This window comes from Barbus barbus (genome assembly GCF_936440315.1).
Source record: "Barbus barbus genome assembly, chromosome: 10".
NCBI lineage: Eukaryota > Metazoa > Chordata > Actinopteri > Cypriniformes > Cyprinidae > Barbus > Barbus barbus.
The window spans coordinates 15,108,244-15,135,100 of NC_136738.1; the positions used below are offsets into that span (position 1 = coordinate 15,108,244).

The following is a 26,857-nucleotide window of genomic DNA, read 5'->3' on the forward strand; positions in this document are numbered from 1 at the left end:
TGTGAAATGCAATTCATTCCTCTAATGGCAAAGCTGAATTTTTAGCAGCTATTACTCACGTCTTTAATATCATATCATTTGGTGCTCAAAAAACAGTTCTTGCATCTTTATTGAATAAAACTATTAATTTCTTTAAAAAAATTAAAACTGACACCAAACTTTTGAATGGTAGTGTATATGCGTGTATAATACCTTATTTTGCATTGGGCTTGTACAATTAAATGCAGAGATTTAAAAAATGATTTGTGTGAGCAGATTTTCATGAGACGTGGATTGAAACCAATACAATAACAAATAATTTGCATGTAAGGTTTGAAGTTTTAGTAAATTATTATTCTGTTGGTGTATTAGACTCTCAATAGTATGTTTACATATCAGAAACTCGCACTGGTGCAACCAAATGAGGTTTACAGCATATAAAGGTTTTCACATTTATATGCTGTAATTTACGAGTGAAATTCTTGTTCTGTGGAGCTGTGAGTTATGTAGAATGTAATGGAAGCCTATTCAAGCATGCTCATGTAGGTGACATCCCCTGAGGGAATGGACATAGAAAGGTTAGCTTGCGTAGGAGGATCGAGCTACACCGAGGACACCTGCTCTTTGTAGATGCTTGCTGACCTTTGCGCTCAGTTTGTGTGCTTTGAATGCATTAAAGCTGATGTTTTTGGAATAGACTGTATTAAACCATTAAAGATGCCATTTGCCTTTTTGTTTACACCATTTTGAGTCTCTCAGCTGCTAGTTTAGCTTTGACACAACAAGAACATTGAACATAGCATCTGTCCTGCATTTGTAAACTGTGTTTGTCTTTAGTAGTTTGCCCTTTTGTATTTGATAACTGTCCTGTTTCTTTATTGACCTCCAGCTGTGCACATGCAAACTACTTCATCCAAATACTAGTGAACCCAGAGATTCTTAAACCATTAATAAACCTGTGAACAACAGAATTAAATATTACTTCATATCTGAAAAGGGCAAGTTCTTTCTATATTTGTTTTAAATGCAAGAGCAGCAGGCAGGTGAGGTACCTTCTCATCAGAAAGGTGACTTCAGGTGTTTTTCTGCATGCAAGACTCATGCAAGGTGCACTCATAAGCCACTTTTCCACCGAAATTACCTGGAACAATTTGTCCCAGGACTTTTTTTAACTTCAGATCTTTTGATGTCTGCATTTCCATTGTGGTCTAAAGTACAGAGAAGAATAGGCAAATAGTCTGGTGGCGTAGGTCTGCATGCGTTTCTCAATACCAAGTACGCAAATTTTTTGGACTTGCGTCCTCTGTAGTTCTGACTTCGTGAGTTCGACTCGGGAGTGTGACCTCCCGCGGTCAGGGCGACACAAGTCCGGTAATTCTGCAAACAGCAGCGTACGTGCTTGATAACATCAGTCAGCTCGCCTCGGCTACTGCAGTTTTCCTCACTGTATTTACATACAATTTATTAAATATGATATCAAACACCACTGCCTCTTTTCGTTTTCACTTAAACATATTAATAGCCAGCGGAAATTAGGGCTGAGCGATTAATTGCATTTGCGATAATATCGCAATATGAAAAAACTTGATTTTTTTTTTAACCGCAGAGGCTGCGATTACACTCTTGACACGTGAGAGTAAAGAGGTGTGTTCAACTTGAAGATCGATCGGTGTATGACATCAAAGTACGGTGAGAGAAAGCATAAGGAGTGTTCTGCTCTCTTATAGCTCTCGCAGTATTTGATGACACACAGCGATCGGTCTAGCTGCGCTGCTTCAAGTCGAACACATCTAAGCAGTCTTCAGAGGAAGCATCAAGTTGGCACGCTATGTTGTATTTTCCTGTCAAAATAACAGGAAATAACAGTTCCTTTGGAATTCTTCAGCTTTTAAGAACTGCTGGGTTTTTCGGTAGTGGGCGGGACTAATGCGCAAACGGCAATCTCATTGGCTGGCGCTCACCTATTATCCTCCCTGTTTTCATTTCAGCGAATCAGTTCGAGCGAAAGCAGACAACCTGATTAATATTCATGAACCCAGCAGCTCAATAATCCTTAGGGCGTTTTATATTGTTCTTATTAGTAATAGAATTTGTTGTAGTTTTATCTTATCAGTATTATTTGTAATAAATAATCCACCTTTTTATTTTTTATAGAAACACCAAACAATATCTTAAAGGAACACTCCACTTTGTTTGGAAATAGGCTCATTTTACAACTCCCCTAGAGTTAAACAGTTGAGTTTTACCGTTTTTGGTAGCACTTTTAACTTAGCTTAGCATAGATCATTGATTCAGATTAGACCATTAGCATCTTGCTCAAAAATGACTAAAGAGTTTTGATATTTTTCCTATTTAAAGCTTGACTCTTCTGTAGTTACATCGTGTACTAAGACCGACGGAAAATGAAAAGCTGCGATTTTCTAGTCCGATATGGCTAGGAACTATACTTTCATTCCGGCGTAATAATCAAGCAAATTCCCTGCCGTACCACAGGTGCAGCAGGCGCAATGATATTCCGCAGCACCTGAAAGTAGTCCCCAGCTAGATAGCACAGGCAGCAACAGTAATATTTAAAAAAAATTATGCGTTTATGGTGGTTGAAATACAGTGCTGCGTGAACTCAACCAATCAGCATGCTCAGTGCCCAAGTCCCGCCCCCCGAAAGTTCCGGACCTTTGAAAAAGTACTACCTTGCAAACAGGGACTTTCTGAGTGGCAAATTTGTGCCCGGAACTTTATTTAGATCCTGGTTCCTGAGGTGGAAACATACCGAGAACCGACCCAAAGTCCCTAGCTCCTGGGGAAAGTTCCTGCGGTGGAAATGGGGCTATACTTGATGGTCTGTTATGCTGAAACATAAGCCTTCTCACACAGTTCTAGACTGTCTAGAATTTTCACAAAAGGATGACAGGTCATCTGTTGTGAGTTCATATTTCATAAGCATTCATTTTTCATGATCTGTCTTGCTTGTATAACATTGTGAATGTAAAATGCTCTTAAAAACAGGCGAAACTAGGCAATGAGTTTTTATTTTACTATTATTATATCATGCATATGCATTAGTATAGTGTTTCCTATTTTTTTGTCCACAAAATACCTTGAAGCTTGAATGCCCAGAAATGCCTGTGAGGTACCTTAAAGGTCAGAGATATTTCACTTTGACCTTTGCATGACTGTAGTCAAACATATTAAGGCTCTGCAATATATAAATATATTGTGGAAACTTAATTTCCTGTAGAGCTGCTTTGCGACGATTTGTATTGTAAAAAGCGCTATACAAATAAACTTGAATTGAATTGAATTGTAGCGCTATGAATGAACATGAGAGGAGTCTCTGATGGTTGTGACCTGTGCCTATGTCAGAATGCTGCTTTTAAAAAGTGCTTTACACACAAACTGCTCGAATGCCCTATTCATCTGAATAAAGCACAACAGATCTTCTAAGATAAGACAACATGAGAAATGTGGAAAAAAATATAGATTGATAATTTAATTTTTTAAAGGTTCATTTGGGGGAAATGCCAGTGGTGTAATTATTATGTAAAGGCCAATTCAGGCCTTTTGTATCTACAATTGAGACTATGCTCCCCTTTTCTCATCGTATCAAGTGTATTTCTCTGTATAAGCAGCTCTTAGTCCATCCTTCATGTGCCCCGTTTGATGTTACTTTTAGAAGGAAAGCTGTGTAAGACCCCTAAGGAAATAGATATATTTAGGCACAATGTAGGCTGTACATAAAAATATCAGTTTGTCATGTGTGCACACAAGTTGGAGTCTGAATCAGACTTGAAACGCTGTGATCTGGTTCAACCGGTACTATCAAAATTGGCTCTCCTGCAATTAAATATTTAGAATAATAATTATTCATGTTTTAAATTAATTTCTGACCTGACTGTTATGTTATGCTGGAATCATCACAGAAGCTTAAGTAGATATCTTTGTGTTATAGACTCTGGTTGGACCGTAATGACCGCACGCTTCCGGTTGCCTGCAGGCAGATCCTACAATGTCCGGGCGACGGAGCTGGCACGCGACAGGCAGCGCACCGAGGTGGTCTGCAACGTTCTTCTTTTGGACAACACTGTCCAGCCTTTTAAAGTCAATGTAAGTACTCCTTTAAAAGTAATGTGAATAATTCCATTTGTGTTGCTAATCTGTTTCTAAAGTCTTCTGACCTGTATATTTTTGAAGTATGTTGCATATGGTTGATAGTGTGTTCTGAGTAGTTAATAGATTGCGTCTGAATGTGCCCTAGTAGGGTGTTCTGGGTGGAGCCCATGTACGTCCAGTCCCTGTGATATGTTGTTCTTTTGTTATGGCTTGGGTCCGTCTTTCAGTATTAGTCGGTCATATGTTTTCACCAATGTCATCATCTGATTATTTGTAAAAGTTATAGCTTATCCTTCTGATCCAACAAGCTTTGAGGTAATTTGAGGTATGATTCAAGTCTATAATATGGTGCAAGACCAGTTACGATGTTTAGTAAATGTGGGGTTTTGTTAAAACCCCTAAATCTATGTATGAGCAATAATAATAGTGATGCTTGATTTAGCCAACACTACTCTACATTCTGTCATTAGCAAACACCAGTAATAATTTTAATATGACTTATACTTACCAGTCAAATGTTTGGTGCCAGTATTTTTGTTGAGAAATTCAGCAAGGATGCGTTAAATTGATCAAAATTGACAGAAAAAAACATTTCTACAAAACAAATGCTGTTTTTATTTCATTTTATTTTTTATTGTTTGAATTATTATTCATCAAAGAATCCTGACAAATGTATCACGGATTCCACAAAAATATTAAGCAGCACAACAATAAGAAGAAATGTTACTTGAACACCAACCTGCAAATTAGAACATAAAATAATGCGAAATAATATTTTCCAGTATCACTGCTTTTTTTTGTATTTTTGATCGAATAAATGCAGTCTTGGTGAGTGTAAAATTCTTGCTAACCCTAACTCTTGAACAGTAGTGTAAATAACTAGAATTGCCATATTCATTGTTGATTGTATATGATTTACTGATCTGGTAAGCCAGTGCATTTTGTTCCCCTCACCCAAACAGGAACGATTGTTGAAGTTTAGTCCTACCCTGTGCCCAGATCGGTTCAAACTGTTATCTATTCAACCAGTAAACATAGGTTTAGGTCTTTGAACCACTAATTAGCATGTTTCTTTGGAAATTTGAACAAACTTAAAGTGAAAGTAAAGTGTGTCGTGCGTATATGAAAATGAGCACAAAATAACAAATTTGCATTAGAGACACAACACAGAAAAACGCAGAGCGACAGCATTTTGGCATAAAACAAAGATGAAACGGTGCATATCAGATAAAGCCCTGGAATTTATATTTTCGCATCACTAGGTGATGCAGAGCACTGCCAACGGATCGATCCATTTGGTTGTTATATTATGTAAATAGTTCGTATATAGTATTTAAAGGTCATTTGCACATTTTCTGTTGCACTTGGTACATTTCTCTCTCAATTTGTGTGTAATTTGTGAATCATGATTTGCACTGTTTGTATTTTTGCTGCAAGAAACAATTTGTTTACACAACTTGCTATTAGAGATGCACCGATTGACCGGCCAGTGATCGGAATCGGACGATTTTTCACAAGACCGGCCCGGATCGGTGACCAGCCGATCAGTCTCACATCTCGCCGATTCCAAGCCGATCTTTTTATTGCCAGCGGCGCAGGCAATGACGTCACAGCCACACGCACACTCACAGTCGTGTGTAGTACGATTCAAATTTGAATGGCATTCAGTGTAAACGGCGACTGATAATGTATTTATGTCGTGCCAGATGAGGCTTGCACAGCCTGAGTGAGTGTGTGAGAGAGACAGCACACACACAAAGTTACTCACAGAAATGTATAGATGCATACTGCGGTAGAAAAAAAAAGATATTTACAAAATATGATTTAGATTAGCAACATTATACGGCCATGATGTTTCCCCGCATATCAATACCAAAACGATTGCAACGTGACACTGAATTTGTATAATAGTATTTCAATAAACAAGAAGTTAAAATTAAGTGACTTAGATTTTAGACAAAATATTGACTGTTTTTGCTCAATTTCGCTGAAGAAAATGGTTCCTATCAAAGCCACAGCAGAACTATTGTGTGTCTCCGAGCAACACAGCGGTGTTTCGTTACTGAATGAATCCACGTTTTTGAACGAATCGAATGAGTCAATGATTCAGTAACCCATTCATAAGGATGGTCACTTGCCTCGTTTCTGAATGAATCAGCCGTTTGAACGAATCTGTTGGATGAATGAATAAATTACTCACTCATTAAAACAGTATGTTTTAAGAAAAATAAACAATCTTATAAAATTATTTATGCATTTGATGCATCAATTTTGCAGAGTAAATGTATTTATGGCAGCTCAGCTTCATCAAACTGTCTGTAAATGCATCTAATGCCACTTCAGATGCAGCTTCTGTTTCCTCCGCAGTGGAAAGAGTTTAATACTAATTTCATTTGAATGGTAACAGTTTCTTATTATGCTAAATGAATTAATTGAAACAAAGTTAGAATTTGATGTGAAAGATGGCACATTTAATAAGGTTAGGGGGAAAAAATGACCATTTATAAACATAGTGGGAAATGACATCTGTTTTGTTACATACAGCAACTCATTTTAAGTTAACTATTTCTTACTCTTTCCAGTCACAGAGCACTTCATTTTCTTAGTCCAGATTGATTGGGGGAATTGTAATGTTTAATCATTTCTTTTATTATGTAAATAATGTTTGAATTTAAATTTGCATAGATTTTTGTTTGTATATGCTTGTCAATAGTTCTTAGAAAGAAAATCGGAATCGGCAAAAATCTGTATCGGCAGGTCACACTTCCAAGATATCGGAATCGGCCAAGAAAATTGCAATCGGTGCATCTCTACTTGCTATACTGTTTGTGTTTGTTGTTCATACTCGGATTGAAAATACATTTAGCTGAAAAAAGGATCACTTTTTTTTTTTTTTTTTACCGTGTTATGTTATTATATAACTCTTTCAATTTACTTTACTCCCTAAACATTTTTGGATACATCTATATTGTCAGTAAATAGACCTGTTTTTCATTGAAAAGAGCCTTTAATAATATTGTATTAAATGGCTATAACTTGCGTGGGGAATGTTATATATAGACCGTTTTATTTGAAAGTGTATAACACCCAAAAACCCAAACTTCAGGAGTTTCTATTTGAGTACACTGTAAAAAACCCACCCAATTGTTGTTTTTTTAATTTTTTTTTTAAATAGTCAAATTCATTTAATTCTTAGAGAAAACAAAAGGACCTAAACTTCAGGTTCTAGGCTTAAACTTCAGGTTCTCTTCTTTATAATGATATATGGCACTTGATGCTGACTGCTGATCAAGTGGTATTTACCAGATGTCGCATCGCATAGGTCATACAAGACTGACTCATGCATTTTTGCTTAAAGGCCCTACTCAGTGCATGTTCTGGAAGATTCCCCTTTCTGTCAAACATATTTTATTGTACTGTCCCGTTTTTTAATGCATGTAGAAAACTCTTTTATGATGTGAACTCACTTAAAAGAGATATTTAGTTCTTAGAAATTTTTTAGAATTTTTTTTGTATTTTAAAGTGGTCATATGATTTTATTTTAAAGATCATTATTTTGTATATTTCACACTTCGCTGTGATGTGACCCTGTTCTCCTCACACACACACACACACACTCACACATGACGCGTTACGTGCAAAATTCCGCATTTGAGCAGTACTTGAACTAATAACAAAACATACTTACAGTCTCTGAAGAGACTGATTGTCAGAAGCGTCAGTTTATCATAGCAAAGTCGGAATTGACCGGAAAGCCAAATAAAGTGCTTTTGATTTCGCATAGAAACACAGCATCTCCCTGACACGGCTTCATCAACGCTACTGCGCTTACTGAAACCACGCCGTCTTTCCTCCCGGGCATATTTGGGCGGCATTACGCAAATATTTCCACATCGTGACGTAGACATGTGGGGGCGTGTTTGAATGAGCCGTTTTAGGAGGGCGTGGATGAGTCTTAACTTTTATAAAGAAAATCTATTTGGGTTTGAGACTTTAGTCTTTGCAACTTTAGGGATTTTATCTATGCACAAACAGCTTGTAACACTCCAAAGAGAAAGGAAAACTTGAACTCGCATCATATGACCTAGGGCTGTGCAATTAATCGAATTCAATTATCGTGCGCATCTAGTGAGTAAAGCAGTAAAGTTTCTTTATTAGTAGTTAATCGCCATCACCTGCTTTCAAATGGAGCTGGAATTACTACACAGAACCGTAATTCGTCACAGAATCGTAAGGCGATTCGTCTGTGTTTATGAACGCGATATTGCCTATCTTGTCGGTGAACTACGGCTCTGTGTAGTAATTCCCGCTCCATTTGAAAGCAGGTGATGGTAATTTACTGCCAATCACTGAACTGGCTTTACTGACGAGATGCGCATGATAATCGAATTCGATTTAATTGCACAGCCCTAATATGACCCCTTTAATGGAAAAAATCTTGTGTAATATAACTTGTTTGTTTGTTTGCTGGTTTTTATTGCATTTGTTATACTTGTATTTTTTTTTATTGTTTTTTACATGAAAATAGCCTAAGATGCTGACATGGAATAAAAAATATACTACTACTACTGATGAACAAAGAAAAGTACAGGCATGTCAGGTGCCCCAAAAATATTCTAGGTATTTAAGGGTTAAAGTCTTATTAATATAATTTATTATAAAATGATCCCCTTTTCTCAATGAACCCCAAATCGTATGCATGTTTGTTTGAAAATTGCCATCTTTGTGATGTTTTTCCATGCATATTAGTCAGCATCATCTACATAGTGCTCTTGTTCCAGCTAGAGGATAGTTGTGTACTATATTCTGCTTATAGAAGGGAGGCATGCTTGACATTCCGGCCGAATGAAAAGTGGCCCTCAGGGTTCCAGAGATTCATGTACATACTTGCACCAGCAATATGAAGTTGCCACGACACACCCCACACACGCGACAAGCAAAGGCACAAATCCCCAGCTCTTTCATTTGCTGATCTGATTGCAGAACCCATGTGTTTGCTCATCCTTGTCCTCAGTGTTATGCAAAGTGTTGTGCAAAATGGTCCTTATGGAGAACTGTTATGTCCTGACTTGAAATAAGGGCTCATGCCAACACTGAATTAAAGGTTGCTCAGGCTATAGAAGGTTGCTTAGGTTTTCCTAGGTGGTTATTACCTTTCCCATCAGTTACATTGCCCAAGGATTTCCTGTGTATCAGGAAGTATTTCCACATTGAAATGGAGCAAGCAATAAACCTATAAACATCACATGACTGACTGAACAGCTGCTGATCTGTTAGATGAATCAAGGCGTTCTTAGAAGTTGTATGTCACACTGCTCTCTGATTTGTAACCAACATTTCCAGGAAAGTTTCCTGTTTCCAGGTTTGAAGAGTTGCATGTTACGTCTGGAATGCAGAGAAGAAGCCGGAAGTTTGTAAATATTAGACTAGATTGCTGCGTTAAAGCATCTTCCTTAAAGGGATAGTTCACCCCCCAAAAAATTCAGTCATTTACTGACCTTCAAGTATTTCCAAACCTGTTTGAATGTCTTTGTTCTGCTGAACACAAAGGAAGATATTCTGAAAAATGTGGGAAACAGAGCAGTTCTGGGGCACCATTGACTTCCATAGTATTTTTTTTCTACTATGGACGTCAGCGGTGCCCCAAAACCACCAGCCTGGTTCTTTCTTTTTTTGAACTTTCTTCAAAATATCTTCCTTTGTGTTCGGCAGAACAAAGAAATTCATACAGGTTTGGAAATACTTGAAGGTCAGTAAAAGATGACAGAATTTTCATTTTTGGGTGAACTATCCCTTTAAGGTGTTTGTCTAGTTTCTAATACACAGCAAAAAGTCCAGTGTTAAATTAACTCTCACAGAGTTGATTTCAACACTTTTTCAGAGTTTATATAGCTCCACACTCTCTGGAGTGAAATTAACACTTTTGGAATAGTTAAATATTTAACACTATTCCAGAGTTCCTAATTTGACTCCAAAAAAGTGTTAAAATAACACTAAAAGGGATACAGAAAAACAACACTGTTCATAGTTGCATGTTTTAGATGGTTAGAATTAGTCTCAAAAGATCTACAAAATAATGTTAAATAAACTACAGCACACAAAATAATTTCCATTAACTTGTTTGTTAATTCTCACTTGCAGTGCAATTTGAATTCAAATTAAAACATTACAAAAGAAGGTATGATATACAAACTTTCATCTGCTACACTGTATGAGCTTTGAATATCAAATGGCTTATAAAATTGAATCTCTGACATTTTTATAATATACCTTTCCTCACTTCGTAGTACTCTGAATGCATGAAGATGCTCATCAAAATTCTCTGTGAATAGTTTGGTTTACCAACAGATAAATGTGACTGTCAACCAAAAGTACATCGCTTATTTGACAGAACACTGGCATTTCCTTTTCTATTGCACTGCACACCACAAGTCCAGCTCTATATTCTACACCATCAACTTTAACCCAGCTGGTTGAGAAAACATCTTTTGATAGGACAATTTCAAGCATTTGACTGCTGACCACATTCTCATCCCCTATGGGAAATGATTTAATTGGCCCAAACTCATTATGTTTGAGGGTGAATTTTTCCCAATGGTATGCAATGGCCATCTGATGCTTTTTAGCTAAAGATTTTGTTATGTTTTTGAAATTTTTAAAAAAGCCTTTGAACATCTTATGTTTGGCTTCAAACCTCATTGACCACATATATAATAAGGGGCCAATTTTCCTTATAGAAGAGGGGTAATGTATTGGATTTGTAATGCATGTCTCTTTGTTGTAAATAAAGGGTGGGATTTAAAATAACTTCCATCGCTAAAATCTGTAAAAGTGTCAGGCTCTGATCTACAATCTTTCCTTAGGAGTTCACAAATGTCTGGATTTCTGCACATGAATTTTCCCTACATCAATGTTATACACTGTTGTCTGCAGGAATGTGTAAAAGTTCACAAGTGCACTATCATAGCACAAATTGAACACAAAATGTGCCTTGAAAAGTTCATCAAATGTTCCAAGGGAGCGGTTTGCCTGGCATGGGATGAGATGCTTATCCAAGGTGATGTAGAAGTGGTCAATCTTGCTTTTCTGGCGTCCAACAGCAAGGAGGTACGGATGCTGACGCTGGTTGTTCTTGAGGTGTTCCTCCAAACTTCAGTCCTCCTGGTGGTGGTGGAAGGAGATGTATCAGTAGAAGAAGGGATGCCATTTCCTGGTCGTAGACTGGAGACGAAATTCATATGAAAAATTTGCATAAATGTAAAACTTCAAATGAAATACTTTAAGTTTAAGAATAGAGAGCATTTTAAACATTCACCTGATGTGTTTATATTTATATTTTGTGTGGTCTAATTTTTTTTTTATTAATACGGAACGCATCCAATCTCAATAGGTTAAGTTTGCTCATTTTAATGTTTCTGTCATCAAAACAAAACATACAGTAACTGCAAACATAGCAAATGCGTAAAAACAAGTGAATGAAATACAACATACTTGTTTCATGAAGGTCACTTCCTTCAGGACATTCTGCTGAGAGCAACAACTGACTCAGCTCTGCTGTTGAAGTAAGTTGCTTGGCCTCTTTAATGACATTTGGCCTGAAGAACGTGTCCCACTTCTGAAGCAGCCTGGAGGATGTCTCAGCGTCAAACAGGAGAGTGAAGTCTTGATCCACCTTTAAGAAGATATTAAACTATAAACAATATTCTCAAATTGCATGCCTTTGAAAACATGTTATTCCAAACTTACCAGCCCTTTTGTATCTAGGAATCTTGGGAAGGTGGAGAGGATATCAGCACTAGAGCCTGGATCTTTAACAAGCTTCTGGCGATGCTGAAAGGTCTCTCTCATCTTTTGGAATATTAGGGACTTGTCTGTGGTGTGGCTGAGCAAAGACATGGCCTCTCTGCAAGCATCCCCATCAAGTTGCCCTTCAAAATTAGTAGCCCTTTGGCATTTTGGGCCTCCTTGAGAAATATCATGAGGGCTGTCTAGTAGCAAAGATCCTCGTCGTATCTTCCTGTGGACAGTTTTCATACGCCAAGCAATGTATCCTGTGTTGCTTGCAGCATCATAAAAGTGTTCCTTAAAATAATCAAATTTCTATGTCACAGATATTATAACATTGCAAGTATAACATGAAAGGGTCATGCAGACAATTACTTACGTAGCCTTTCTTGGAATATGGATCTCTGAGGGAAGGGAACAGCATCACTATGCCAAGAGCATACTGTTCTCTGATAGCTTTAGTAGGGAGTTGCCTAAGGGAAGATATAAAATTGGTCATCTTAATTTACACAGTGGTCATGCAGTTATTCGTAAAAAAAAAAAAAAAACTACCCATGTGTATCAATCATGTGAGCCACTAGTGTGTTAATCATTTGTCTTCTTGTGGCATCTGTAAGGGTTTCTGTTTCTTGATACTCCTGTAGTACTGCTTCACCGCCAGACTTCAATTTCAGAACATCTTCGACCAACTAATAAAAAATAAAAAAATGACCTTGGTGATTCACAAATTACTACAGACTCAGAGGGGTAAAAAAATTAAAAATAGTGTGTCAGCATTTGCATCATTTTCATTTCTGGGTGAACAGAACCTTAAGGAGACTCAAGTAAAAAGCTTTGTTGTAACCTGTTTTGCAGACAGTGCAGATGTGTCCTCTTTTCTTTGTCTCTTGTTAGGGACCTCATCTAAGATTACAGTCGATGCACTTGAGCTGTTGCTAGTGTCAGACTTCTCAGATATGGAAGACAAAGAGTCTGAAAATTCTAAAGAATGACAAAGTATTACAATATTACAAATATTGTGATGACCAGCACAAGAATCAGAAATAAGAAATAGCTAATTTATCCTGAGTTGCTAGATAACACTCGACTTCTTTCAAATTCAATAAAACTGACCATTATCTGAGAAAATAGTCAGCACCACATTGCCTTGTCCAATGAGGTCGCTGAATATTTCTGCATCGACTTCTGTCCCTGTTGCATCCTTGTATGTAACTTTTGCATCTGGTGGCAAGCAAAATCTCTCAATGACTGAAAAAATAAAAAGATAAAAAACGATTTTTTTATTTAAGTTGACACCCTTTCTTGCTTCACAACAAATTATTGATTTAAATACATATATCTTTATGATGCAAGCAGAATGTAAATATGGATTTTTTTTCCCAATGTATCCCCTTCTATAAAACATTCTATGATAAAGTCATGTACAGAAATGAGTCAACAACATGAGAGCTAGGACAATACACATAATTTATCAGATGGTAATCAAATTCTTAGTTATTTTAACCGAGTGGGGGGGGGGGGGGGGGCAACCTTTTAGGTGAAATTGCATAAAGTCAAACCTCCCTTCAATGCAATCCAGTTTCACATACTTCTGCTGCTCATTGTACTTGATCTGGACCAACATTTTAGCTGGAACAAGCAAAAGCGTTTGGCATTGTAAATCGGGGTAAATGCAGAATAATGTATGGATGGATGCACGTCACATCGTTTCCGTTGCAGACGTGACAGTAAACTGCACCGTACGTTTTCTCCAGTGCCGATTATGATATATATATATCGCGTTAAGCTTGTAACGTAAATCCATTCCTTTATAAAGTTTTGCAGTTTTCGTAGCTAATATAACCTTAGCTAGCTAATCACGTCGTCGACAATGCCAGTCAGTAGTCAAACAAGGCTTTAAAAAAAAAACATTATCATTCATTTTATTAATTCGGTCTATCATTTTAATTAAACAGTGGCCACGCTGTAATAATTTGATTTCTTGTTTGAATTTAATCGAAACGAGTGAGCGAAGTAAAACGTGGCCACGATGTAACTTAACACATAACTTAACTTAGGCTGTGTGTGTGCGTGTTCGCTTCCACACTTTAATATAGGCTTATGTTCAGTGCTCCACAGCACGTAATATTGTACATTCTGCTATTACCACCAATCATAAATGTTTAAGTATGATTTAATTTAACTTACCTTTCAAACACACACGAGGATAATGGCGGAGTCCTCATGGATTTCACCAGCGACGATTGGAAATGCGTGGGCGGAGTCTAATTACATCTCTATGGAGTTGGTTTAACACTGATAATCAACTCTGTGAAATAACTCCAACACCAAACACCATTTTACTCTGAATGTGTTAAAATTACTCTTTGGGTGTTGAAATCAACTCGGAAATGTTTAACACCGAAACTTCAACTCTCCAATTTTTGCTGTGTAGATTCTGTCACTTTGATCTTGATTTCCTTATCAGTGGTGTTGTGTGAAGTAGCATTGTATTACGGATTTGTTCAAATCCCTGACACTAAGCATTGACTTTGGCACATGACAGGCATAAATGATGACTCAAATCGTGTGGCATACATTTATTTTTAATGAGGGTTGGCAAATGATAATGCAAATGATAAGCAACACCAGGGTTTAAAATAAATATCTTTTCCATTTGCACTGTCAGACCAGTAGTTTAGTTTTGTATTTTCCCTTCCAAACAAAAAACAAAACAAACAAAAAAACAACAATGGATTAATAAAAAATATATAGGCTATATGTGTATATATGTATGTGTATATGTATGTATGTATGTACAGTATGCGTTACATGTGTGTTCTTCCTCAGTTTCCTGTTTGCCCTTATTTGGTTTTGTTCCGGTTTTCCTTATTAGTTCCTTATTAGTTAATTAAGGCTAAGTCCGTTCACCTGTGTTGTGTCATTATCTCGTTCACTCCTTTGTTTCCGTTTTCTTTATAAGCATTCAGTTTAGTCATTATGTTGGTTGAGTCTTAAAGTTATGTTAGCGTTATATGGATGTTGATTTCTTGTATTCTGAAACCCTCGATTCATTAAAAGCCTGTTTTCCCTTTACCCGCTGGTTCCGGAATTCCTTGGAGGAGCGTTACGTAACTGTGTGTGTGTGTGTGTGTGTATGTATATATAAAAAATTTGATTTTCCTATATATTCACATACAAAAGTTATTTCAAATTGTAATAATATTCCACAATATTACTGTTTTTGTGTTGTTTTTTTATTGCAGTTATTACTTTTTTAACCGGGTATTCTGAGTGCTAAGATTAAGAACCCCCCCCCCCCCCTCCTCTCCTCTCATCATTATGGAAGCCCGTTTCTGCCATTGAATTAAAAAAAAAGGTTATTGTGACTTTTTATCTCACAATTCTGACATTTTTCTCAGAATTGCGTGATATAAACTCACAATTACGAGTTATAAAGTCAGAATTACGAATTATAAAATCACGATTGCAAGACAAAAACTCGCAATTCTGAGTTATATCTGAGTTGTGAGATATAACTATTGCGAGTTATAAAGTCACCAGAGAAATCTGACAACAACAGTATCATAAATGTTAGGTATGCACTGAATTATCGGACGACAATGGCGTTTTCAGCCGAAAGAGAAAACCGGACAAAAATACGAGCCCGAAAAAAACATACATATAATTGATAGTTTTCACGTGATGTCACACCCTTATAGGAACGCCCACCTGGTGGGCAAAACGAAGCTTTGCTCCACTGACCTCCAGTTATTTTTACGCAGATTGCATCAAGCAATAATGTAGTAAAATGCAGATATTAAAAGGTGAAATTCACTAAACAACTTATTGATGATGTGTATTTTGTACATGCAAGAAGATGAAGCCAGAATATAAACACAATGTGCAAAGTTTCACGTTAAATGACTTGCCATAGAAAACCATTAGAAGGAAAACACTGAGCTGTTAAGCGGATTGCATTCATATTTCGGCCTCATCTGCTGGCCTATGTAAATTATGCATCATTAATGTGGTGATTACTGAATTTGATCTTTTAATATTACCGTTTTAAATATATTACGGCACTTTAAGTGTTTTTACAATGTTTTGTCGCACTGTTTATGATTGAAAAATTGCAGCGGGTGCTTAATATGGATTGCAAATGGCCAAAACTTTTTTTGAGAGGTGATCCTAAATATTTGTGGCTGGGAAACAGATGAAAAATTGACACGCTTGGGCTGCAGTTCTATGGATGTTTTGCCCTCCAAGTCTTCGAGTCACGATAAAGCTATGAATAATATATATGGCTCGCCCCGCCTCGGCCCAGCCCGGCCCGGCCCGGCAGTGTTCAGCAATTTTTACTCTCCTTGTCATTGCGTGGTTTGATGCTCCGCTCAATATTCTGCTCTATGAATGTGCTCATGTACCGCTCATGCTCACCGAAAAACCAAAGTCCTCTCAAATAACGCGCTGACAGGAAATTTCTGTGCATTGCACTTGTTTCTGTTTGCAGTAACGCTACTGCTATAACATGGTGTAGCTGATAAAATTATGCTACCTTCAGCAGTGACGCTATGCTCTGCTCATATGCTCTGATAATAATAGCTTTGTAGGAATATACATTATTTGGATAATTAGTCAAAAAAAACCCCCGGCAACTTATATCTGATTCTATTACATAGAAGTGAATAAAAATAATGTATGAACAATTGTTCGTTCATTTCGGTGCATCCCAAATAAATTTTGTTTCTTTTGCTCAAATAGCCAATAAAAAATAGCTCAAATAAAAAGCCATTTTTTTTGGGCTTGATCAGCCAGTGTGCATGCGCAGTCCTAAGTGCATGTCTCAGAACGCTGACCGTTTCTATAGCAACCGTGCCTTCTAATGGCAGCTGCAGTGATGCGCTGACTTTACCGATTAGCAATTGGCTCTTTCATTCAGAAGGTGGGGCTTCCTGCGATTAAGTGGCCATTGTTGCATTTTTCCCCATTTAAAACTATATGAGTGTGACGCATCTTGGGTATTCTATAGTCTTTGACATAACCGATATAATGCTAAGGTGGGCATTGCGGCATAATTTTGTGTTTATTTGACTGCGAATGTGAACTGAATGGGATTGTACTGCACTGTATATATTTATATACCACAATATAAACAATATTTTTCATCTTTTTACAAGATTAAAGGAATAGTTCATCCAAAAATGAAATATGCTGGATTTTTACGACCCTTACGGCTCACACAAAGATTTAGAGTTTCTTTTTAGCATTACATCACTTGCTTACCAATGGTGTTAAATAGGTGCCATCAGAATGAATGTTCAAACAGCTGAATCCACAAGTAATACACGATCCAGTACATCAATTAATGTATTTTCAAATGAAGAGCTGCGTGTTAAAAAAAATAAATCTATTGCTTTCACTATTTTGGTATTTCAATTTAAATGTAATTTTCAGTTGAAATGTAATGTAAAATATAGCAATCCAAGGAAGTAGGGGTTCGTTTGCAGATCTGGATGCATTTAACATGCCTTGGTGGCCTTAGTGGCATGAGCCTACAAGGAAATTTGTTTCATAAGCTGAGCTATTTTGATGAAAATTTATGTTACATTTTTCTTTCGAAACATGCACTATTGAATCTTGCACAATAACCCCAGGAACATGTATTAAGAAAGCAAATAACATTATGATTTCATGCTGGCTGTAACTTTGGCCTAACTGTCCGAATACATTGTGAGCCTCCTTTGCAGTACCGGTCTTCCCTTGTTATCAAAGTACAGATGTCATAACTAGACTGTGTTTGCTGCCTGTTTCTTTCGTTGACGTGTGTAGATGACTGACTGTCTTCAAAACACTCTCAGGCTTCCTGCAGACCTCCGATCTCTGGACACGCTGCCACACGTCTGCTTGCATTTCTGTCATACCACTCTTCTCTCCTACTTTAAAGGAACACTCCACTTTTTTTGGAAATAGGCTCATTTTACAGCTCTCCAAGAGTTAAACAGTTGAGTTTTACCGTTTTTGAATCCATTCAGCCGATCTTCGTGTCTGGCGGTAACACTTTTAGCTTAGGTTAGCATAGATAATTGAATCGGATTAGACCATTAGCATCTCGCTCAAAAATGACTAAAGAGTTTCGATAATTTTCCTGTTTAAAGCTTGACTCTTCTGTAGTTACATCGTGTACTAAGACCGACGGAAAATGAAAAGTTGCGATTTTGGTCCCCAGCTATATCATAACTAGTTACCAAGCTGGGACTACTTCCAGGCGCTGCATAATATCATTGCACCTGCTGCATTGTGGATGCACCCATGGTACGGCAGCAAATTTCCATGATTATTACGCCGGAAGGAGAGTATAGTTCCTAGCCATATCAGCCTAGAAAATCGCAACTTTTCATTTTCCGTCGGTCTGTAACTACAGAAGAGTCAAGTTTTAAATAGGAAAATTATCGAAACTCTTTAGTCATTTTTGATGACCAAATAATGGTAATGGTCTAATCCGATTCAATGATCTATGCTAAGCTAAAAGTACTACCGTCAGACACGGAGATTGGCTGAATGGATTCAAAAATGGTAAAACTCAACTGTTTAACTCTAGGGGAGTTGTAAAATGAGCCTATTTCCAAAAACGTGGAGTGTTCCTTTAAAGTTGGCATGAAATGTCAATTCACCATATCTATTTTCAAGATGCATGTTATTGATTATTATTGAATAATTAGTGAACAATTCATCCATGCATGTATCAGTTTTTTTTCACATTGTATAATGTAAAAATGCATCTTTTAGTAAAACAGTAGACTTCTCTATGGTGACACATGCTGGACTTATACAATCATTTAATCTGCTTGAACCCCAGCATTTTCTTAAAATTGCCTGCAAGCTAATATTTAGCCTTTCTGCCTTCATACATTCAACAACTGAAGGATAGAGCCAACCAAGTCCCTGCCTACATTTATTCTTTTTTGATAATCTGTTGTCTCAATATGGAAGAGAAGAGCTGTCACTAATGTTCCGGTTTCATTATGACTTTCATGTCACATACATTCATCAGTGGAATCCCATTTCCAGTTTTGACCGTTAGTTTTGTAGACTTCTGTGGAAAATGCACACTTAAACAGCCATGAGGCCATGAGACTGCAGCAAATCTCCTCTCAGACACTTTAATTGGTGTGTAAATCTACACAAAAGTGCTGAGGGCAGTGCAAGGAAACACAAGAGTCTGAAAGTCCTGGAACTTTGTTCATAACTACATCCTAAAAAACATTTAGAAGAATCACAGCCTATATAAACACTTCCTGTTTTGGATATACCTAAAATATTCCCACAGTGTACCGTTTATACATTGTTTCCTTTGCTGCTGACATTAGGGGCTACTTATGGTTATGGCGTAGGCTACTTATGGTTGTGGCATTCAAGCATGTGATATTTATTGGAGAAAATCAGTTACAGACTATGCCTTTAAGACCTATTTGTTATTTGTAATTGTTCTTATGCTGATATATAAAACAAATCAAATGTTTGAACTTATTGATATACACTGTCATTCAAAAGTTTGGGATCAATAAGAAGTTTTTTTTTTTTTTTTTAAAGTTGCTCATGTTCATCAAGGCTGCATTTGATTAAAAAAAAAAAATACTGAAAAAACAGTAATATTGTGAAATATTATTAGAAGTTTTCTAGTTTAATATATTTTAAAATATAATTTATTACTGTGATGCCAACCTGAATTTTCATCAGCCATTAATCAAGTCTTCAGGGTCACACAATCCTTCATTCTAATATGCTGATTTATTATTAATGTTGAAAACAGTTGTGTTGCTTAATATTTTTTGGAACATGTTAGGGCTGCAGCGATTCGTCGACGTCATCGATTACGTTGATTATGAAAATACGTCGATTAGCATGGAATGCATCAACGAGTCGCACCTTTAGCCACGCCCATTGCGCGAGCCTGCAGTTATCCCTGCTTAAGTCTGTTTTTCTGCCATGTTTAACACAAAACAAGACTCTAGAGCAGAAGGTAAAGGCTAGTATGGCAATATCACTTCATAGAGTTGTGTTCATAGAACTGCATTTATATAGCCGAACTGACGCCTTTACATGGTCAGGATTCACGCATTCAAAGCTGCGCTGAATGAACGGAACAGCACAGCACGGGATATCAAGTTGCCTATATAATCACGACGGGTTTAATTCACCCACAGAGATGGGGAAATGATTCACATTCATCTTAAGATCTACTGGAGCTGCTGTCTGTGCCATGCTCTCTGCACTCGCTAACAAAGCATTTAAAGTCGTTAGTTGTCTAACTGTGTGATGGATAGGACAAGCCTCCACTGGGCTCCTTTATTAAAAACTTCCCAGTGTTATGACGCCGTTTTTGATTCTGTTGCTCTAGTGTCCTGAATGCGGTTGTGCCTTCAGCTGTTCATTCATACAGATGTATTCAAGCAGATGTTTTAATCTGCTGAATAAATAAAACATTTCAAGTCTCTCACCTGTAAGCAACTGTCCCAAACAGCAACTGTGAATGCAGCCATAATGTGCATGTCTATTCTTTCCTTCTTTCTTGTTATTGTTAGCCTATTTCTTTCTTGCTTCCTTGCTTTCTTTTCTTTCTTTTTTTTATTAATAATTTAATGCTATTATTATTTCTTTCTTTTTCTCTTTTCTTATTATTTTTCTTTATTGTTATTATTTCTTTATTTTTTGTTGTTATTTATTTTTGTAAAGTATTAATTATGAGAAAACGTTTGAATAAAATATTAAGATTAATAGCAGAAGTTACTGTTATTATTTATTGATAATTTAACTAAATAATTCATCAACTGACAAGAAAATAATAAACTAATTGAAAAATAATCGATAGATTAGTCGTCAATAAAAATAATCGTTAGCTGCAGCCCTAGAACCTGTGATATATTTTGTCATTATTCTTTGATGAATAAAAATTTAAAAAGAACAGAATTAAAAAAAAAAGAAATATTTTCTAACCATGTTCTATCACTTTTTATCGATTTAACAACAACAACAACAAAAATCTTTCAAAAAAGGAAACATTTTTTTTACTGACCCCAAACTTTTAAACGATTGTTAACATGACTAGAGTCCTGGAAGGGATTTCTAAATTGCCTACAATTTCTGGGTTTAGGCATTGTTTTCCTATTAACATACATCCTCGCTACAGTCCTCATACGTTATATGTATGTGTCGATTATATACAATGACTGCATGTTATTGGTCTAAACAATTTTTCAGTCATTTCCTTCAGCAAGTATGAAAACAATAAGAAAACAAACCCTGTGCATTTTACTCAATTCAGAAATCCAGGACATGTCCAGGAAAAAGAGGATACAAGTCATCCTATGCAAGACAATAGTGTTACAAATAGCATTAAAGTGCAAATTCAGTTTGGATGTTTCAATTTGATCTATAACTTTGTTTCAATATTAGTTTTTCCATGTGAAATGTCAATATGGATTTTGTATTTGCGCTCCATTTTCTGTATTTCCTCACACACTTTGCAGCTCTGCAGAGGCGTTAGACTGTCCGTTTTCTCTCGACTGGCAACACAGCATGTATTTGCTTTGAACTGTCTGTCTGTGTTTCTCTGAAGGCATGTGTTCAGAATATGCTATCTTGGCATTTCCAAGACCATTTAGAAGGGTAAAACAGGAAATAAAAGCGCTGGTAAAGCCTCAGCTCTGCTGTCAGGATGCTGTAACGGATCTGACAGCCAATAAAACCAGCCTATTACGTCTGACTATTTCGAACTACTAAAGTAGCCTGGCATTTACTGGAAAGATGGGCATACTTCCTGTTTTACTTGGCCGCTAATGTCAGCCACTCAGTTGCAAAGATGGACATAATTGTTGTGACAACAGCGACGCTTAATGAGGTTTTGCCTTTAGTCTACAGCCTGATTTGTTTAATTTATAATGTTAAACTGTGCTCTAGGTTACCTTTTTTATTATACTCTGTATTAACTGGACAACATTGAAAAATGAATGTGATGAAATCAGGATAGATATTGTATAGTAGTATTGAGGTCAGTATATTTCAGAAGGAGATGATTGTATTCAATACTTTTAAGTGAGTCAAATTCAAAATTTATTGATATTAAAAAAACACACAGTGAATATTTTCTAATATGCAAATCTATGCAAATGATTAAAAATATTATAACAAAATATTCAAATAATCCTGTAACATTTATTTTTAGGACTAACATGTCTCTTTCTATCTTTGTAGAAGCACGATCATGGGCAGATCCTACTGGACGCTGTATTCAAGCACCTGGAGCTGACCGAGAGAGACTACTTTGGGTTGCACCTGGCCGACGACTCCTCTGATAGCCTGGTGAGTTCAAAGGTCAAGCTCAAAGATGTGCCCGGAGCCGAGCCGGTCTGCCCTCAGGGATTCATGAAGGTTTTGCTTGACGCATTTGAGGCTTGAGTGTGTGAATGGCCAGTATTCCTGAAATAGGTTCACATTTAGGAATGTAGGACACACAATGTTTCAGGTTTAAAGATCCTGTGAAACATTTCCCCCTTTTGGGTGGCCCAACTCATTTTAAAGTCTTAACACCACAAAAACATTGGTGTATATTTTCCAAAAACCTTAGTCACAAAAAATGGCATAATTCAGATGAAAGCTAGCACATTTTTAGATGTCTTTGTGTTGTATGTATACTATCAGTATTCATGTTACACCTTCATCAGTCTACCAGTAGGCATCTACCAATCGCTCGATCTGAGGTTGAACAGACTTTGTAGTTCTATTGATTCAGCTGAAACTGGATCAAAGTTAAAGAGTTTTTTACTCCACAAACACACTCAGTTTATCTCTTTGTGTTGTAACTGCAGATAAGTACATCTCCACCTTCCCACAGCTGAAAACACAAGCCTATTGAATTATTGAGTGGCATTAGGTTGTGCTGGACTGTTGCCATGTTATTAAGGTTTTTCTTCCTCTCTCTCTACCTCTCTCTCTCTCTCTCTCTCTCTCTCTCTCTCTGTCTCTCTTTCTTTCTTTCTCTCAATCAATAATTTATAGAGGTGGCTGGATCCAAATAAACCCATAAGGAAGCAATTAAAAAGTAAGTAATTTTATAAAAGATACCAGCCAAGGCTGTTGTTTACCACCAGCTATTGATTATTCTTTCTCCTCCTTTGTATTTGTACATCTTTGTACTCACTCAATGTTCTGATGAATTAAATGCTAGGGGGTTCTCCACATCATCTGAACTTCCGGGTGAAATTTTTTGTAAGTGACCCCAACAAACTTCAGGAAGAATACACACGGTGAGTGGATTTCAGCTTTGGTGTATAAAGGGTTTAAAAAGCTTTTTTTCAATGTTGAAATACCTTTTCTTCTTTAAAGGATTAGTTCACTTTTAAAAAAACCTTTGCTGATAATTTACTGACCCCCATGTCATCCAAGATGTCCATGTGTTTCTTTCTTCAGTCGAAAAGAAATTAAGGTTTTTGATGAAAACATTTCTCCATATAATGGACTTCATTGGGCCCCAAACGGTTCAAGGTCCAAATGACAGTTTCAGTGCAGCTTCAAACGTCTTACGATACCAGACGATGAATAAGGGTCTTATCTAGCGAAACGATCGGTCATTTCAAAAATAAATAAAAAAAGTTTGTTTTATAAGCACAAATGCTCGCCTTGCTCTGTTCTGTGATGCGCGTTCGTGACATCATGTAATACGCAATTACGTTGAAAAGGTCACGGTTGACGTGAAATCCAAAATTTTCTTTTAGGCTTTTTAATATTAAAACACCCAGGATACGCACACGAAATTGGCATTTTTAACCATAAACTGACACAAAGACATTTGAATATGTGTATATGGTCCTCCTTCCACACATTTGTAAACACTGACTTGGTACTTCCACCTAAGTCAACCGTGACCTTTTCAACGTCATTGCGTATTACGTGACATCACGAACGCGCATCACAGAACAGAGCAAGGCGAGCATTTGTGCTTATAAAACTTAAACTTTTTTATTTATTTTTGAAATGACCGATCGTTTCGCTAGATAAGACCGTTATTCATCGTCTGGTATCGTTTAAAGCCCTTTGAAGCTGCACTGAAACTGTCATTTGGACCTTGAACCGTTTGGGCCCCATTGAAGTTCATTATATGGAGAAATGTTTTCATCAAAAACCTTAATTTATTTTCGACTGAAGAAAGAAAGACATGCACATCTTGGATGACATGGGGGTGAGTAAATTATCAGTAAAAGTTTTTTTAAAAGTGAACTAATACTTTAAGATCCCAGTTATACATTAAACATTAGAGTCATTTTATTGGACAAAAATTTGTCATCAAATTCAATCATCTGTATATAGGTTGTACTTTAAATGTTTAAATTTAAAATTTTGCCGGATTTTAAGTGTACACTATAGAATTTAAAGATCCTCAAGGCTAATAGACAAAATCTAAAAACAAATTTGTTGTCATGGATTCTTTATTTTATTTATTTTTAGGGCTGTCAAAAATGCGTTAATGCGTTAACTCAAATTCATTTTAACGGTAGTAATTTTATTAACGCATGATTAGTGCATTGCGTATTTTCGGATTGACCCGTGGCCTAACCCATAGTTGGAGAAATGGAGATTCACAGTGTTGGCAACTTAGCGACTTTTCAGACCCATTTAGCGACTTTTTTTTTTCTCTTCAAAAAAGCGCCTAGCGACAAATCTTTAGGGTTTGCCAAAACCTTAGTTAGTTTCTGAGACTCGCTGTGGTCTCTCTTTCCCGCTGCGCACACACCTCTTTCTCTGCGTCTGCTCTGTTCAGTGAGCGGCAGAGAGGAGCAGCGCTTTCAGTTAAAAAAGATGTAATGTTGCTTCTCTAATTTTACATGCAAGTATAGCAGAACTCACAGCACAGCTATTGTCTTTATCTTGGGTGTACCCTATTTGATTTGATCAGACGACAGCTCGATTATCAGGATTTTTGTGCAGATTAATCTATTGGAAGAGATAGCTGGTTATGTAGTCTTAATGGGTCGTGTTTCAGTCGCTATTTCATATTCATTACGATGTCTGACAACAGAAACAGTCAAATATATCAATGAAAACAGTTTTATTGAGAATTTAGCTGCATCAAAATACTGTATGTGGGCACAGAGAGGCAAACAAATGTAATAATAAATGTACATTTTGCATGTTCAGAGGAAGTGAGCTGCCCTTTTGTGCGAAAATGTAAACAGGCTTGTGTAAGTAAATTGCTCAGTGAAAATAAAGTGACATAATGGGAACCCGGCGTTTCTGTTCTTTTATCACGTGTCTAATAGACATGAACCAGCTCTTTTAAAAACATCTATGACCTTTGAAACATGCCTAGCCTTCGTGCTCTATGTTGACTATGGATTAATGAATAATAAACATACATTTGCATAAAGCATCCATATTTATCCATGCCCCTGTTGATTAGAGTATTAAAAACTTGAAAAATATTAATTTAAGGTTCATTTAGAACAGATAAAAATGTGCAATTAAGTTGCAATTAATCACGAGTTAACTCATGACAAGCATGCGATTAATCGCGATGAAATATTTTAATCGATTGACAGCCCTATTTCTTTTACATGTATTTATTAAGCAGACTTTAATCTCTTTTGTTGTAATCCTCATTTCTAAGGAGGCTGTAAAAGAAGTGCTGTAAAACCGAGATCAAAAATAGTTCAGAGAAGTACAGGCTAGAACAGACATGAGTAAAGCATTACATGAGTAAAACTACTGTGATTTGACCTCCTCACTTGAATTGGCGGTGGTGATTCATAGTGAATCATAGTGATAATGTTGCATTATGTCTTTGTAGTGTTCTTGTAGTTCAAACAGTAGTAGTTCAATGTCACGAGCAATGCCAAGTTCATCATGGGTTCAGTACCCAGGGAATGCATGAACAAATAAAATGTATGCAATGTAAGCCAATTTGAACTGCCAATGTGTACAGCAAATGTCAATGTCAAGGAGGAAATCAGACAAACATATTAGGGGCTGAACAGTGATAAAACAGTAGAAGTTGTTCAAACAGTAGCGCATGGTCATGGGTTTGCTTTCCCATGAAAGCAAGAACTGATAAAATGCCACAGAAGTCATTTTGGATAAAAGCATTTGCCGAATGCATAAATGTAAATGTTTAAATCTTCATGCTATAACCAAATTAGATTTAACTTTGGACTCCTCGTAACCGTGTCTTGGCTTTGATTTTGCTTGGTTCGATAATAATGCAGTTCTATTTAATGTTAGTTAAACTCCAGTATCTAAACTTTACTGCAGTACAATATAGCATGGCATTTTATGTAGGAAGTTTGATATAATATTTATAATTTTTTTTTAATATTTAAAAATTCACCTCATAAACAGTACATCTTGAGTTATTTTTAGTCTAGTGTCTCACATAGATTGTTTGTCGTGTTTTTTTTTTTTAAATCTTTGTAGGTACCAGTATTTTCTACAGATTAAGCAGGACATACTCAGTGGAAGGTGAGCTGGATCATGTGTGGCTATTTTTATCTGTAAATCTCTTCCTAAATTCAGTTTAAAAGTAGGTTGAGGAATGATATCTGTAACTAGCACGATGTATATTTGTCCTTTCAATATTCATCTTGTGATACCACTGCAGTTTGTGCTTCTGAATTTGCATGTGCATGTTCTTCAATGGCTTCTTAAATGCAGTAATTTGTTTTGATCTCTAACATTTTACATTGTTAATTTATTATAATTTATATCCTTCCCAGACTGCTCTGTCCGCACAATACTGCCGCACTCCTGGCATCGTACGCTGTTCAGTGTAAGTATGAGCCATTTGTTGAAAAGAACGGTTGTAGGATCTACATGACAAAGAAGCCACAATCTAAATCAGTTTTTTTAAGCGGAACAGTATGTGACAGTCAATTACATATGGTTTGCTTTAATTCTGGTTTGGTCACACTAACTTTAATGTTACAGTTTTAAATCCTTTTTAATGTTATGTTTG

The 26,857-nt window shown here is 36.6% G+C and overlaps 2 protein-coding genes across 4 annotated transcripts in view; one reads left to right on the plus strand and one right to left on the minus strand.

The window, feature by feature from the left end:
* Window positions 1-26,857, plus strand: part of LOC306876508 (tyrosine-protein phosphatase non-receptor type 4-like) — a 69,413-nt gene that overhangs the window by 11,601 nt on the left and 30,955 nt on the right. For both annotated transcript variants that reach the window (XM_079427745.1, XM_079427744.1), the window contains 6 exons: window positions 3,929-4,083; window positions 22,108-22,215; window positions 22,912-22,954; window positions 23,081-23,159; window positions 26,320-26,364; window positions 26,619-26,671. In XM_079427745.1, coding sequence (XP_079283871.1) covers window positions 3,946-4,083; window positions 22,108-22,215; window positions 22,912-22,954; window positions 23,081-23,159; window positions 26,320-26,364; window positions 26,619-26,671 — 466 coding nt within the window. In that variant the 5' untranslated portion in view covers window positions 3,929-3,945. The remainder of the gene's footprint in view (window positions 1-3,928; window positions 4,084-22,107; window positions 22,216-22,911; window positions 22,955-23,080; window positions 23,160-26,319; window positions 26,365-26,618; window positions 26,672-26,857) is intronic.
* On the minus strand, window positions 10,195-14,115 carry LOC306876452 (uncharacterized protein). 2 transcript variants are annotated; one of them, XM_079427622.1, is made up of 8 exons: window positions 14,062-14,115; window positions 12,988-13,122; window positions 12,719-12,855; window positions 12,427-12,563; window positions 12,254-12,347; window positions 11,836-12,171; window positions 11,581-11,761; window positions 10,197-11,310 (listed from the first exon to the last, which is right to left on the minus strand). In XM_079427622.1, the coding sequence occupies exons 4-8, from the start codon at window positions 12,465-12,467 to the stop codon at window positions 11,162-11,164; spliced, it is 801 nt and encodes a 266-aa protein (XP_079283748.1). In that variant the 5' UTR covers window positions 12,468-12,563; window positions 12,719-12,855; window positions 12,988-13,122; window positions 14,062-14,115; the 3' UTR covers window positions 10,197-11,161. The 2 variants fall into 2 exon arrangements, with proteins under 2 accessions (XP_079283747.1, XP_079283748.1); XM_079427621.1 differs by lacking the exon at window positions 14,062-14,115 and having other exon boundaries at window positions 10,195-11,310; window positions 12,988-13,503.

What these genes read in the sequence shown, in the direction of transcription:
- LOC306876452 (XM_079427621.1), bottom strand. Translation starts at nt 13,279, where the DNA reads ATGTTTTATAGAAGGGGATACATTGGGAAAAAAAATCCATATTTACAT. An exon ending in CTGCACTGTCTGCAAAACAG is followed by an intron (nt 12,564 to 12,718) that starts GTTACAACAAAG and finishes ATTTTTTATTAG; the next exon opens with TTGGTCGAAGATGTTCTGAA. An exon ending in TCCTAGATACAAAAGGGCTG is followed by an intron (nt 11,762 to 11,835) that starts GTAAGTTTGGAA and finishes ATCTTCTTAAAG; the next exon opens with GTGGATCAAGACTTCACTCT.